The sequence below is a fragment of the Myotis lucifugus genome, unplaced genomic scaffold (assembly GCF_000147115.1).
Source record: "Myotis lucifugus unplaced genomic scaffold, Myoluc2.0 scaffold_10, whole genome shotgun sequence".
NCBI lineage: Eukaryota > Metazoa > Chordata > Mammalia > Chiroptera > Vespertilionidae > Myotis > Myotis lucifugus.
Genome location: NW_005871058.1, coordinates 11,231,836 through 11,246,158, shown reverse-complemented (window position 1 = coordinate 11,246,158; position 14,323 = coordinate 11,231,836). Strand labels below are relative to the sequence as shown.

At 44.5% G+C, this 14,323-nt stretch overlaps 1 protein-coding gene across 1 annotated transcript in view; it reads right to left on the bottom strand.

The window, feature by feature from the left end:
* ETV6 (ETS variant 6) overlaps nt 1-14,323 on the bottom strand; it is a 206,612-nt gene that overhangs the window by 15,610 nt on the left and 176,679 nt on the right. The window contains exon 5 of the mRNA XM_014451697.2: nt 4,820-5,362. Coding sequence (XP_014307183.1) covers nt 4,820-5,362 — 543 coding nt within the window. The remainder of the gene's footprint in view (nt 1-4,819; nt 5,363-14,323) is intronic.

The following is a 14,323-nucleotide window of genomic DNA, read 5'->3' as shown; positions in this document are numbered from 1 at the left end:
GGAGAAACATTGATGTGGCAGAGACACATTGATTGGTTGCCCCCTGCACGCACCGCTGGGGCTGGGGAGCAAACCCACAACCCAGGCACTTGCCTTTGACCAGGAATTGAATCTGTGACCCTTCGGTGCACAGGCCAACACTCTAACCATCGATCCACAATGGTCAGGACGAAATAATTTCTTTTATTCAGCTGTATTTATGTTGACGATGTTACTGTAACCATTCCGGGCTGGTCTGCAAACAGCCTGCAGCCTAGACCTTGTCTCCTTTCTTACTTCATTGTGATTGCTGCTCGCACATGTCTTAGGCACGCCTCATTCTCTAAAGCGCAAGTAATTCCTTGGAGGAGGGACCGTGTTTGCTACTTCTGCATACTACCTTACGCCCATGATTCCAAGCACAATGACCAGACAAGTAAGCGAGGCTGGGGGCAGCAAATGCTTGCTGTGAAAGCCAATGATGAGTAGTTTAGGCTTTGCTGGCTACACCATCTCTGCTGCAGCTACTCAGCTCTGCCTTGCAGTGCATAGCGCAGGGCGCTGCCACAGATAGTCCTAAGTGACTGGGAGTGGCTGTGTGCCAATAAACTCAATTTACAGAAACAGGCGGCAGCTGATTTGGCCTTTGGGGCAGAGTTCCCAACCCCTGCTCTGGAGGCCCAGGTCAGGAGACTCGTGTGTTGGAAAGGATGCTAGATGGAAGCTCGAGGCTGGACTCTGGATGTGTGTGGGAATCTCCGTTTCTTCATCTGTAAAGGAACCTTCTAGCTTTGAAATCATCGGGTTCTAAGAGTGAATGTCCATATACACTGAAAGCATGACTTGGCATCACCAGAGCTACACCCTGTCGACTGTGGAGCTCTCTGCCAGCAAACTCTTTGCTTACAAAACACATCGGTGAGATACAGACCAGTAAAACTTCTATGGGCTGAGAGAAATGTTAGAAGGCTGGCAGATGCTGACTTGCGCTCCCGCCCCACCCAGCAATTCCTTCCTAAGGGTAATGCATAGAAAACAAGCACAAAAAGAAGCAACTTGCTGGTTGTTACACACCATTAGCTAGTCAATAAAAACTAGAACCCAGGAAGGACCTCATCTCACTCTGGCCTGTGTGAACTCTCTCCCAGAAACACCAGCCATTCCAACTTGTTAAACTCAGTAATAGTTCATCGTATCCTTTGAACAATAAACAACATCTTTAAAAATCAGCTTCATGTGAGATTTAAATAGATCTAATTTGCGGCTTGCATTTAAATTGTCAACTACCTCCTGCATTTCCTTTATTGATCATTTTAGTTTTGCCACAAGATAAATACCTAGGTAACCTGTCATAATTTTGCATGTAATCTCTTAATTGTATGGTGCATCTCAATATTAAACAGTGAAAAAATAAAGAATTGATGAAGTATGATGGATTTTTAATGGACTTGGATTCTTGGATTTACATTTTTACCTGAAGTAAAAAATATATATATAAGGGGACTTATCTTGTTTGGAGTTTTTGTCATCTAGAATGACCGCTTTTTCTCTAATCTCCACTTGTCCACATTTGAAGTATTCATCTAAGCCCAGCTAAAAACCACCCCCTCCATGAAGCTTTCCCTGATATGCCTGCTCCAACCTCCTGTGGTACTTAATAGGAGTCCTTTGCCGATACCAATGACAGTATTGCACTTACAGCTAATGGTCTACACCTCCTTAAACACCCACCCCCATGAGTGCAGTAAAAGTGCCTTAAATGCAGGTGTCCAAATGCATAAATCCTAGAGTACCTGAGATAATTATATCTGAGTGGATAAGAATTCAACTTTACTACTTAACCAACATTCATAAGTTGTTTCTACCCACACCCTGCAGCTATGTTATTCATCAGAGTGACATGTAACAGCACCTTCGTGTCACCTTCATTTCTTTCTGCTCTGTGCTCATTCAAAAAGCTAAAGGAACTAAGTTTTCTCATTTAACAGTTGCTTTATAGGGACCGGAAAGATTATTATGGCTGTTTAGTAATGACAGAACTTTACACTGTACATAGAAATCACCCAATGAATTTGACCTTCAATAAACAGAATCAATTTTACAAGGATCGGAGTAATCCAAAAGGACATCAGAAGGTCTGGGGTGGAGAGGCAGGGATCTCCCAAACAACACAAAGGAGCCTAGCATTGTGCTGAGGGTTCCAGGATCAAGACGAAGTATGAGATCATAGACTTCTGGAGTTGGAGTTACACTGTAGACTTTTCAATCCACTCATTCACCCTTGAGAAAAACAGTGCCATGTAGTTAAGTGAACTATTCCCGGATTTGGTGATATTAGTTAATATCACCAAATCTGGAGATGTTTAAACTGTTGAATATACCATTAGAGCATTCATAATAAAGAATTTTAGGGGATTCTATCATACTGCATGAGTTCTTGCACTCCTCCAAAGGATCTGGGCCTAGATTATTTAACATGAATATTGTGATTTCCTAGAGTCACCAAGAAAAGCACAGATTCCCCTTTTCCGTGTGTTCTTAAGGGAGAGGGGGCATCCATAGGCACTCAGGTTCATCGCTTGGTTGGTACAATATTCCATGGAGCATCATCCTGATGAGACTACATCCTTTGGCTAACAATTCTGAAGTTTGGGAACAAGAATTTAAAAAGTAACACAATTTTTAAGGGACTAGTATTTTAAAATTTACAAACTACTAAACAAGTGGGAATATAACTCCATACGCTAAAAACCTTAACTTTCTTTAGGTACAGACTTAAGGACAGCGTCACTGAGGAGGCGAACAAAACCGATTTCAGAGGAAGGCAGGCCCCGGCGGGCAGCACTGCGCACAGCATCCTGCAGCCACCCAGCCCCTATTTGACCTCTGCTTCTCTGGGGTTCAGTTTCCTCTGTGGTTTCCCCTATAAATGACCCATATAAAACAGATACAGCAGTAATAAGCTACCTCAAAGAGCTGTCCTGAGAATTATAAACAAGTAGGAAGTATCTGCAAAACATCCAATGCTGCTGTGCAGACCATGGGAGAAACAGCACAAGAGGGTCTTGCTGGACAGCACGAGACGGGTCATGTATATTATTCATGGTACTGTGCTGACCCATCCCCTTTCTCCAACTGGGAAATTCTCAGGCTTTGTCTAAGCTCTGCTTCTTTTTCCCTGCTCTTCTTTTCAGTTTCTTTTTTCTTTTTATTATTAAAATAATACTTATATATACACACAGGTAGACAGAACAGTAATCCCCGCCACCCGCCCCCCCCCCCCCAGGCATCCATCACCTGGCCACATGGCCATTGGCTCAGGGCTGACCTTATTTTAGGTAGACTCCATCCATTCCTCGTGCCCGACTCTGCGGGATCACTTTGAATCAAATCCCAGACACAGATCTTCATTTTTCATAGTTTTTAAAACACGTAAGTCATATTTCTTTGCCATCTTATTTTCTTGATTCAACATTCTTGATGTAAATTATTTGTAACAATAAAATTGAGACAACATTGGAGGTGCATTTGGGGCCAGAGAAAAATTTGGAAACAACTTAAAGAAGGAACAATGAGTGGAGGTGGAGGTGATTAAAGTAAGGAGCCTATTGGACCCCAGGCTGTTGAGGTGTCAGGAGCACTGCTCCACCCTGGAGTTGCAGCTGGCACTTTATCCTGGGGCATCAGCTCATGGAGGAGGAGGAAGAAGAGGAGGAGGAGGAGGAGGAGGGGGAGGGGGAGGGAGAAGAGGAGGCATTTCTCACCTTTCCCTGAACAGGCCGGACCCCTCCCCTCCTTCTTCCATGCATTCCTCCCACCAGTGAACACAAATCACCTTCAGCATCAAGCTACCTCCTGCTAAGCCTTCCGCAATTCCTACAGTCAAAACGTGCCTTCTCTTTGCTTTGCTTCCATAGCACTTAATTATCCCAGCGCACAGTGAGTGAGTAATAAATAAGTGAATAAATGCTTGTGCACTGAATGAATGGGACATAGGACTTACTTCGCTCTGCCTTATATCTTAGTTAGTGGTTTTCCCATCTGTCTCTCCTAGTGCATTTTAAATTCCTTGAAGAAATAATTGTGTCAAGTCAGCTCTGCGTCCCCTGCTTCCCAATGTGTTTATCTGCGCATAGTCGGTGCTCAACCAATGTCTCAGGAATAGAGCGACGCTCTAGGCAAAGAGCTCATCTTGCCAAGCGGTTGGAGGATTAAGCTTCTGGGGACTGACTTCACGTAAACAACGGGAAGACAAATGCAATGTGTAGATGTCCACTGGTTTCTTGCCTCAGGAAACAAATCTGGGCTTGTCATCATAAAAGAATTCAAGAGTGGTTTCCTCTATCCCGATGACCCAACAACACCTGCTTCCAACACCACCCTCCTGTTTTTCTCTCCTGTCCCCTCCCAAGCGAGGGCTGCGCTGAGCTACTGCCCACAGGGTGGAATTACAGGCCTGCTCCCGAGACAAAGGCTCTTTATGCTGTGTCTGGTTATTAATTAGCGGCTGGAAACTTCAGGACAGGGCCATTAACATGCTCATAAACCTTTTATTCTAAGTGTTTTCGCTTAGCCATGACTCTGATGTGACTCTCCTTATAAGCGGGATGTAGGACATTCGTTCCTTAACATTTCTGAGGCTCATTAACCACTTCGCCCCAGCAGCTCATTAACTAGCCCATTAGGGATTTCGCCTCATCCAGACACAAGTCCCTCAGAGCCTCTGAGGGCACCTAATTGGGGATGGTGTGAGGCTGGTGGCAAAGTTCTCGGGAGAGAGTAGGGCTTTGTTAGGCCTGCCCTGAGGCTGAAGTGGCGGCAGAGGGGAGCACCCACTTACCTGCTATCCTCCCAATGGGCATGGCGTGCTCCTCGGGTGGGGAGACGGAGACCATGATGTGGTTCATGTACAGGTCTTCACGATGCGACAGGTTGATGGGTTTTCCTTCCCTGTGCAGCCCGTCCTCGGAGAGCCTGGACTGTTTGAAATCCACGGAGTGCCGGGGGTTCAAGATCAGAGGGTGCATGATGGGGCTGGGCATCAGCTGGATCACGCGGGTGCTCTCCTGCCGGGGGCTGGATGGCTTCTGGTGGGACTCGGAGGACGGTGGGCAGTGATTATTCTCTATGGGAGACACCGACAGGGGGTAGGACTCCTGGTGGTTGTTTTCCTGGTGGAGCCTTGGTCCCTGGGCCCTCTCGGCTGGGGAGAGGCGGCGGATCATGTTGTCCAGGGGGGACCGGAGGGGCCGCTGCTCTGGGTCAGGAGACGGCCGGTGATTGGTGGTGATGGGTGACCTAGAGCGGTGCAACAGTTCAATGGTGGGAGGGTTGTGGTGCACGTTCTCCACGGACGGCCTCGGGGTCCTCTGGACACAGTTATCTGTGGAGCAGAGGAGAGACCATCAGAGCCCCCAGTGAGCTGCCAGGGGAGGGACCTCACTGCAGCCCTACAGTGAGCAGGGCAGGGGTGCAGTGCGGCCGCTTTTTGCCCCAGGATGCAGGGCTGTTTTCCCTGCTTAGTGCACATACTTAGAATTCTTTTCCTGCCACTAGACAGCGAAGAATGTCTACAAACATTCCATCAATCACCTGCTCGTGGCTTACAAACACGAGGAAGCCAAACTTTCATTCTTTACCTTTAACTCTGCATGTGGCTTTCAGGGTCCTTAAGGGTTTCTCTCTAGATGCTTTCACTGACTTACATTTTCATAAGCAAATTTTCATTTTTTCTACCTCCAGGAGGTATGGGTATTTAATAATAATAATAATAATAATAATAAAGCAATTACTATATCCTAGCTTCTGCATTGTACTATTTAAAATTTACAACACTCCTAAGTAGCAGATACTAACTACATTAATCCTACTTCACAGGTGAAAAAATGGAGGCATAGAGGAAGGTAAGCAATTTACCCAAGGCCACAGAGCCAGTTAGGGGGTTAGAACCAGACTCCAATCAGGTTCTAGAACCCATGTATCTATTGCAATATCTACCACTTTTCTATATACAAACCGGGGTGGAAGTAACACCTAAACCTGCTCTAAGCATGAATAGTGGGGCTAATGTACAGAATGACAATCTGATTGTACTTGAAAGAACGATTAGGATCACTCTGTTTCTGAGTGCGCAGCCCTACCCATAAGTGCTTGAAGATAGGCAGAGGTAAGTAAAAAGGAGTAGCATACCTCCACCCCATCCCACCTGAACTTTCAAGCTGGTCACAAATGAGCAAGGACAACCCAGAAGTATACACAGCTCGGCAACAGAAGTAGTTCTGCAGGCTTGGTTGAGAGAGGAACTAGCATACATTTGGCTTTGAGTCCTGCTAAGAATAGGAAGGAGATAAATCTGTCTATGAAAATGGAGCTTTCTATAGGGCCCCACACTCATCTTCATGAAGTTTTTCTGGCCATATCTATTCCCAGAACTGTCTCATTGGCATAGCTACCAGCAGGAGACTGGTTTATTAAGTTATAATATACCTCTAAATAGCGGAGGACGATATATATATATATATATATATATATATATATATATATATATATAGTAATATGCAAATTAGGCCGGGACGCTGTAACGGGTCACTACCGGACAGGAGGAGGTTGCGCATGCAGGTGAGGCCTGGAGCGGAGACGGAGACAGAGACAGGGGGCCTGCCCGAGCTGGTGCGGCGGCTCTGGCAAACCAGAGCGGACACAGGCAGGGGAGCCGGGGGGGACCTGGAGCGGAAGTCAGGCGCGGGTCCCGGCCGCCTGCAGCGCCAGTCTGGCCTGACTCCCGCGGCGGCCCATGGGGTGCCTCCTTGCGCAATTGCTGGGCCTCTAGTGTGGCTATAAAATGGAATGAGGAGTATCTCAATATTCTGCTAAGCACTGGTCTCTAGGCTCTATGGTTAGATAAGCAAAGCAAGATCAAGTATTTATGGTATGCTACCATTTTTCTAATGAAGAAGGGAATTCCAGTTTCAATAATGGCAGAGTGGCTTGTACTGAACTAACCTTTCCACAGGTAGAAATAACAGAATCTGGATAGAATACATTTCTAAAAGTTACTTGAAGGTAATGGAAAAAACGAAGGGGATTTCACTCTTGAAAGAAGGAAACTGACAGAGTGAGATACCAATTTGCAGAGCTTTTGCCCTGAGGATTGTCCATGTAATGTGGGGCAGATAGAGAATGACTTGAAAGTTGCTTGAGATGTCAGGGATTCAAGTATGGCTGCCAGAATGGCAAAAAATTGAGAGATCAAGTCTCATAAAGAGAGCTTCAGAGGGAATATCACTAAATTGGCACATAAAGTTTCCTCAAATCTTTAACATGTGCTCTGAATAGCACATGTGCTGGGGAAACTCTCTAAGGAGCTCAGTGAAAAGCAACAGCTGGATGATTGAAAGATAGGAGCAGAAATCTCAGCTACCGGCCACTGTATTGAAGACAGGATTTGGATTTTAATTTCCATTAGAAAGCTCTGTAAGTATCTCAAGCTCTGTATTAACCCAGAATGGCCACACCTTATGAGTAAGAATAGTGCTCTAGGACAAAGGGATTTACCTGATGGTTAAAGGCAAAACTGAAGCAGATCTGTCCTAACTAAATGTAAGATCAAGACTCAACAAATTCAAAGTGACTGGCTAGTTATTTAACTGCCTAGAATAAAAATCAACATCCTTCGGAGGAATCTATATACATAAAAGCCTAAGCAACCATCCGACTGTTCAACCATCTGACCCGTAGCTATGATGCGCAATGATCACCAAGGGGCAGACGCTCCAACCGGTAGCTATGATGTGCATTGACCACCAGGGGACAGATGTTCAACACAGGAGCTGCTGAGCTGCGGTGACTTGGCAGCTGCAGTTCTCGGGTGATGCACCCAGAACCAGAGAGGAGGGAGCCCAATTCCGGGTGCATCACCCGAGAACTGCCCTCTTGCAATTGGGACCCCTCGGGGGATGTTGGAGAGCGCAGGCCAGGCCAAGGGACCCCACCTGCTGGAGGGACCCCTCTCACTCCACAGACACCCTTCAAGCCCCAGCGCTGCCCAGGGAGGGACCACAGGAGGTTGGCTCTAGGGCGTGTCTGGCCTATCTCGCTCAGTCCCGCCCTGCCGACCACCTTCTAATTAATTTCCTTTCAATGTGCATGAATCCGTGCCCTGGGCACTAGTATAACATAATACTTTCGCTACAATGTGTTATCGATTGTGTTTATCTATCTTTATTGGATATCTAGTATCCAATAAAGGTTTTCTAGACATTCGAAGACCCAGAGAAGCATGATCCAAAATCAAGAGGAAAACAGACTGATAATGTAGAGGTTGAAATTAGCAAAAAAGAACTTTAAAGTAGCTGTAAGTTCAAGCATTTACAATAAATGATAATCATAATGAATGATAACGGAGATTGTCAGAAGAGAAATGGAAACGATATACAAAAAAAAGAAGATTCTAGAACTGAAAAAAAAATACAGTATCTGAAATGAAAGATTAGACTAGATGAACTTAATAGCAGGTTGGAGATGACAGAAGATAGGATTAGGAAACTTGAAGACAAATTTTAAAAAGATAAAAAATAGATCCTCTGTGACTGAAACAATATTAAATGGTAACAGACATGTAATTGGAGTCTAAGAAGGAGAGAACAGAAAGAATGGGGCAAAAAATTTTGCAGAAATAATGGCCAAATTGTTCCCAAATTTGGTAACAATGACAAACTTAAAGGTCCAAGAAGCTCAGCAAATCCCAAGCAAAATAAATACAAGAAAAGCTACACGCAGTCACACCATAGTAAAAAATCTGAAAACCAAAGAGAAAATCTTGAAAGCAACCAGAGAAAAAAAAAAGACACACTATGTACAGGGGAAGATTTATGCTAACAAGCACGTGTGCAAGAAAGATAGAGATGGAGAACTATAGATTGAAAGAGACTTAAGAGACACATCAACCACTTGCAATGTAAAGAGACTTGTTTGGATTCTGATTCAAAGTTAGAAACATTGATGAGATAGTTGGGGAAATGTGAACATTAACAGGATATTTGGTGATACTGAAGATCTATTAGTTTTCAGGTGATGTAATAACTCTGTATGATTTTATAATGGGTCCTTATCTTTTCAGACCTGTACTGATATATTTATAGATGAAATTATATACCTGGGATTTGCTTTACAATAATCTGGAAGTTTGAATCAGAGTGTACCTGGGGTATAGAGGAAACAAGAATGGCCACAATTGATCCTTAAAGCTGGTGATGGGTACATGGTGGTTCATTATATAATTCTCCCTACTTTTGTATCAATTTGATGTTTGCCTACAAAAAGGTGTTTGTTTTTTTAAGTGCTTAATCAATCTTGCAATGATACAGGTTGGGATGACAAGTACTAACTTCATACTTGAACCCAAATGCAAATAAATGCTTACAAGGTACTGGCTGGACCCATGGTATTAACTTTAATAGCTGAGATTATTAGTATGATATAAATGACCTGTAATCTTTTGGGGATGATTCTTTTCACAGCTAATATGGATCTCAACTCTGCTAGCCATGAACACTTGTCATTTGTCACAGAATATGGCCATCGTAAGCAAGTATTTAAGATAGCTGCATTTTGAAGTTTCATATGTTTTCTCCTAAATGCCATTTACAGAATGTCTCCCTTTCCTTAAAAGCTTATTAAGGTTTTAAAAATACTTAAGGATGATGAAGGCCATGTGTTGAAAAATCCTATTTCCTGAATCCATTTCCCGTCTTACAAATTGCAAAATGACACAGGCATTGGCCAGTAGTCTGGTTACCTACAAGCTTCCTTTGATGTCCTGGGCTTCAAGGCTCAGTGTATGGGTGTGCACTCAGGGCAAGCCTTAGGAAGTCTGGGAGGACTATGAGAGGAAGAGCTTTCATGCCAAGGGTAAAGGAGGAACTGATGTAATGTCCTGGAGAGATTTCACTCTCTGTTCCTGCCCAGATCATTGGGAACAATAAAGGAGGGAGATAGTGCTCTGGATAATCAACTCACATTTTACTTTTGACTCAGGATCTGGCAGCAACAGGACTTGGTGGAGCATGATTTATTTCTCTCTCTGCACACACCACTCAAAGAGGAAGTACTTGATGAAGTTGATAACATTAATGGTAGAGAACTGGATCCGAGGGTTTTAATTCCAGGCAACTGGTGGTCTGGGCACAACCACTGTCAAGGCTGAAAGGCCTGCAATGAGGTCTTCTAAGCTTTTGTTTCAGTTTGCAAAGCACGTGCCCACGGATGGAGAGGGCGATGACGTTCCTGCCCTGCTGCCTCTGTTATTATAAGTTGGCAGCAGGGTATGGAAACTTATGAGACCAGAGCCGGCAGGCAGAGAAGCTCCGGACACAGGAAATGCACCGAGCGGACAGTGGGTGCATTAAATCCCCCAGATGTAGGAGTTTTCTGTCTAAAACAAGAAGATTTTTTTTGGTCTGGCCTTGATGTCTGGGTTTGTTCTTGGTGAATTGCCCATCTGGAAAACTGGGAAATTATCCACATTGCCCTCTGTCTGAAGGTCTTGATATGGGAGGGAAATGCATAAGGAAGAGGGAGGGAAAGCCACACATAATTAGTGTAGGCGTGGAAGGAAGATGGAAGGGGGAAAAAGACCAAGGACTGGTAGAGAACCCATTCTGGTTGAAAGTGTTTTCTGGTCCCAAACCTTTCTCTTTGCAGGTCTCTTTTAGACACATATAATCCCTTCTCACTACCACACAGCCCAAAATAAGATGATTACAAAATAATCATATAAATAAATGTGATGATTACAAAAAAAAAAAAAAAAGGTCTGATTTCTTTTCTCCTCTTTTTTTCTGGGGGGGCGTTGTTTGGTAATCCTCATTTGAGGATATTTTTTCCATTGATTTTCAGAGAGAGTGGAAGGGAGGAGGAGAGACAGACAGAGAGAAAACCATCAATGTTGGGTTGATTGGTTGCCTCCCCCATGTGCCTTGACCAGGGCTGGGGATCGAGCCTGCAATCAAGGAAGGTGCCCTTGATGGGAATCGAACCCGGGACCCTTTAGTCTGAGGGCCGACGTTCCAACCACTAGGGCTTTCCTCTTTCTTTTTACCTATTAGAAAAGATTCTCCATTTAAAATTCACTAAAAGTTGACCCAATTTAATCATGTTATAAATAATGAATACTAGTAAACCTAAAAAAAAACAAAACAAAAACAGAACAAAAACAAACTGCCTTTGGTTAAAGTCATGGGTTTTGACTGGAAAATCTCCAGAGGAGAACAAAGGCTAAGATCAAGTTTATACCTCACACACAGGATCACACGTCCACCAGCACGCTTTCCCCGAGGCACCGCTGATGGTAAGAAGTTAGAGAGATGCAAATCAACAGGCCCAGCAGGTCAGCCTCTCTCATCAGCCTCCATCTCCCGTCCCACACTCTTTCAGAAGGGACCATGTCCCAGCACAATTTTGTAAAAGATTCATGGGAACCATAAAGAGCTACATGGAGATTAAAGGGTCTAGGTCAGGGGTGGGCAAACTTTTTGACTCGAGAGCCACAATGGGTTCTTAAACTGGACCGGAGGGCCGGAACAAAAGCATGGATGGAGTGTTTGTGTGAACTAATATAAATTCAAAGTAAACATCATTACATAAAAGGGTATGGTCTTTTTTTTTTTTTTTAGTTTTATTCATTTCAAACGGGCCGGATCCGGCCCACGGGCCGTAGTTTGCCCACGGCTGGTCTAGGTCTTGAGGTAGAACTCAAAACAGATTTCGTGTGCACACTTAAGTGCTGTAACACCTGCTACGGGTTGAACTGTGCTTCCCCTACTCAAAGAAAATTCATATTCTGAAGTCCCAGTACCTCAGAATGTGACCTTGTCAGAAATGGGGTCATTGCAGATGTACTTAGTTAAGGTAAGGTCATAGGGTGGGGCCCTAACCCAATATGACTGGTGTCCTTATGAAAAGGGGAACTTGGACACACGGACACACACACACTGCATGATTGAAAGGGGAATATTTTGCCCCACAGTGATTACCAAATATGAGCTGAATCACAGAACCTTGCGTGATGTCAACTATATTTCAAGTAGTGTCTCGGATGCACAATATACAAAGAGTAAGAAAATGTGGTCCTTGCTCTCAAGAATGTAATAATTTAAAAGACACATAAAAATACACACACATCAACAGACTACAGGTGCTGAATAAAGAGTGGATGCACACGGGGAGCATGCCATGTGAAGACGAAGCCAAGGATTGCCAGCAAACCACCAGAAGCTAGAAGAGGGGCGCATAACAGATTCTCCCTCACGGTCCTCAGAAGGAAGCGATTCTGCCCACCCCTCCTTGATCTTGGACTTCCAGCCTCCAGAACTGAGATAATAAATTCATGTTGTTTAAACCAGCTATCTGTGGTACCTTGTTATTGTAGCCCTAGAAAACTAATGCATCCCTCATCCCCTACTCCTTTCCTAAGAGTTTCAGTGGAGACTTTCCACTGACCCTTTGCCTGCCCATTTCAGTCTATTCATTTCAACAAGTTGCCAATGCTACTGAATGCCTGAGAATAAAACTGCCCAAGTGTGCAGGGTATGGCCCTAATCCACTATGACTGGTGTTTGAGTATGACTTCAAACATTCACAGATGTTTGAGGTCATACACAGTAAGTAAGCTCCTTGAATTTTATAAGCATTTGGTGAAAGGAACTGAAAGAAGCAACATCGGTAACTTGCAGGACTCTGAGGTTTCAACTTCATTATTGTGGGTGGAAGGCCTTCAAACAGGCTACCTCTGCCAGGGGCTCAGTACAGAGGGCAGAAGCAGGTCTGTGAGCCGGGGAGGTGCTCCGGACTGTATGCTGTCTTTGCCCTTTGCAGTCAGGTGGTGTAGACTGCAAGCATGTCAAACTCGCAGCTGGCAGGCCACTGACCATGAGTTTGACATGCTTGATAGAGGAAGGAGTCTCCCTCAGTCTCAATAAAGCAGCACAAAAGACGTAAATGAAGAAATCAAGGGATCAGATTTCAAATGAGTCTATTAGGCCTGTGGGTGTACACCTTGTAAATCATTTACAGGGATGGGGTCAGGGTGGCACAAGATAAGGCAGAGGAGGGCTGGAAAGAGGAAAGAGCAAGATAACGCCAAATGAGGGCCTCCTTCTCAGGAAGTGAACCCACAAGGCTCCCAGTGCCGTTATCTCAAAAACATCAGATGACATTTCCCTAGTGGTAAGAGGAAGTTTCTTGAAGACTTCCAGACCACCTTGTGAGAGTTATTCATGCATCTGAGGGATCACCTGTCCCTAAAACTTGTGGCTGAATAGAGCCAGCTAGCCCTTGGGCTAAGAGCAGCCCCTACCGTTGCAGGAAGCCAGAAGAGGCAGGGAAGGGAGGGGGTCCTCCCTGAAGTAGGCTGAGTCTTCTAGACCATTGGCAAGAGGCTCTCTGCACCACCCAGGGGCTCCACACTTCCCCATCATAATCAAATGCTGCATCAGGGGACATAGGTCAGAGAGTAAAAGGTCATGCTGCCCTAGACCCTGAAATATAGGAAGCAAAGCAGGGAAAAGGAGTTAGGCAAGAGCGGAATGCGGCCTGGTAAGGGGAAAAGATGCTGTTAGCTGGTTCCCTGGGGAACGACAGGAAGTCAAGATCTGGGCCTGTTCTTTCTCTGGTCCAACCTCATGACCTCCTGTCAGATCCAAGAATCACAGAATTGAAAGGAGCACAAAAATGTTCGTCTTATAGTTTTTAAATGTGAGAGGAGACCCAGGAGATTAACAGGCCCCAAAGGGTCACGGAGGACCTACCATGTGCCAGGGACCGTGACGTTAGAGTACACGCAGAACTCATTCTCAAAGTGGGCTGTGTCCTGAAAGCAATTAAGGCTGGGACTTCAAATGTATTTCACCATAGAAATAATATTACATACGGTGCCCGGTGAATCAATGAAGGAATTCTAGGATAATGGCATGGGTAGGAAAAGCCCCTTCTTATGTCCGGAATGCACAAAGGTGGTGTTTACACAAAGAGCATGTAGCTGCAATAATGGGATTGGTTAAGAACTTTGGAACTGAATGTAAGACATCAAACAGCCAACCACTGCACGACAATGTGAATATACTTCACACTGCTGACCACTTAAACATGGTTCAGATGGTAAATGTTACGTATATTTTACCACAACTACAATTTTAAGGTAAAATAAGAAAAGAAAAAAACCCAATCAAATAGTGGCAAAAAATATCAAATCATGGTAATGAGTAGCATTTATTGAATGCCTGCTATGTGACAGATGCTGTTCTAAGGGCATTTTTCCATATTAACTCGATCCTTTCTTATATCAATC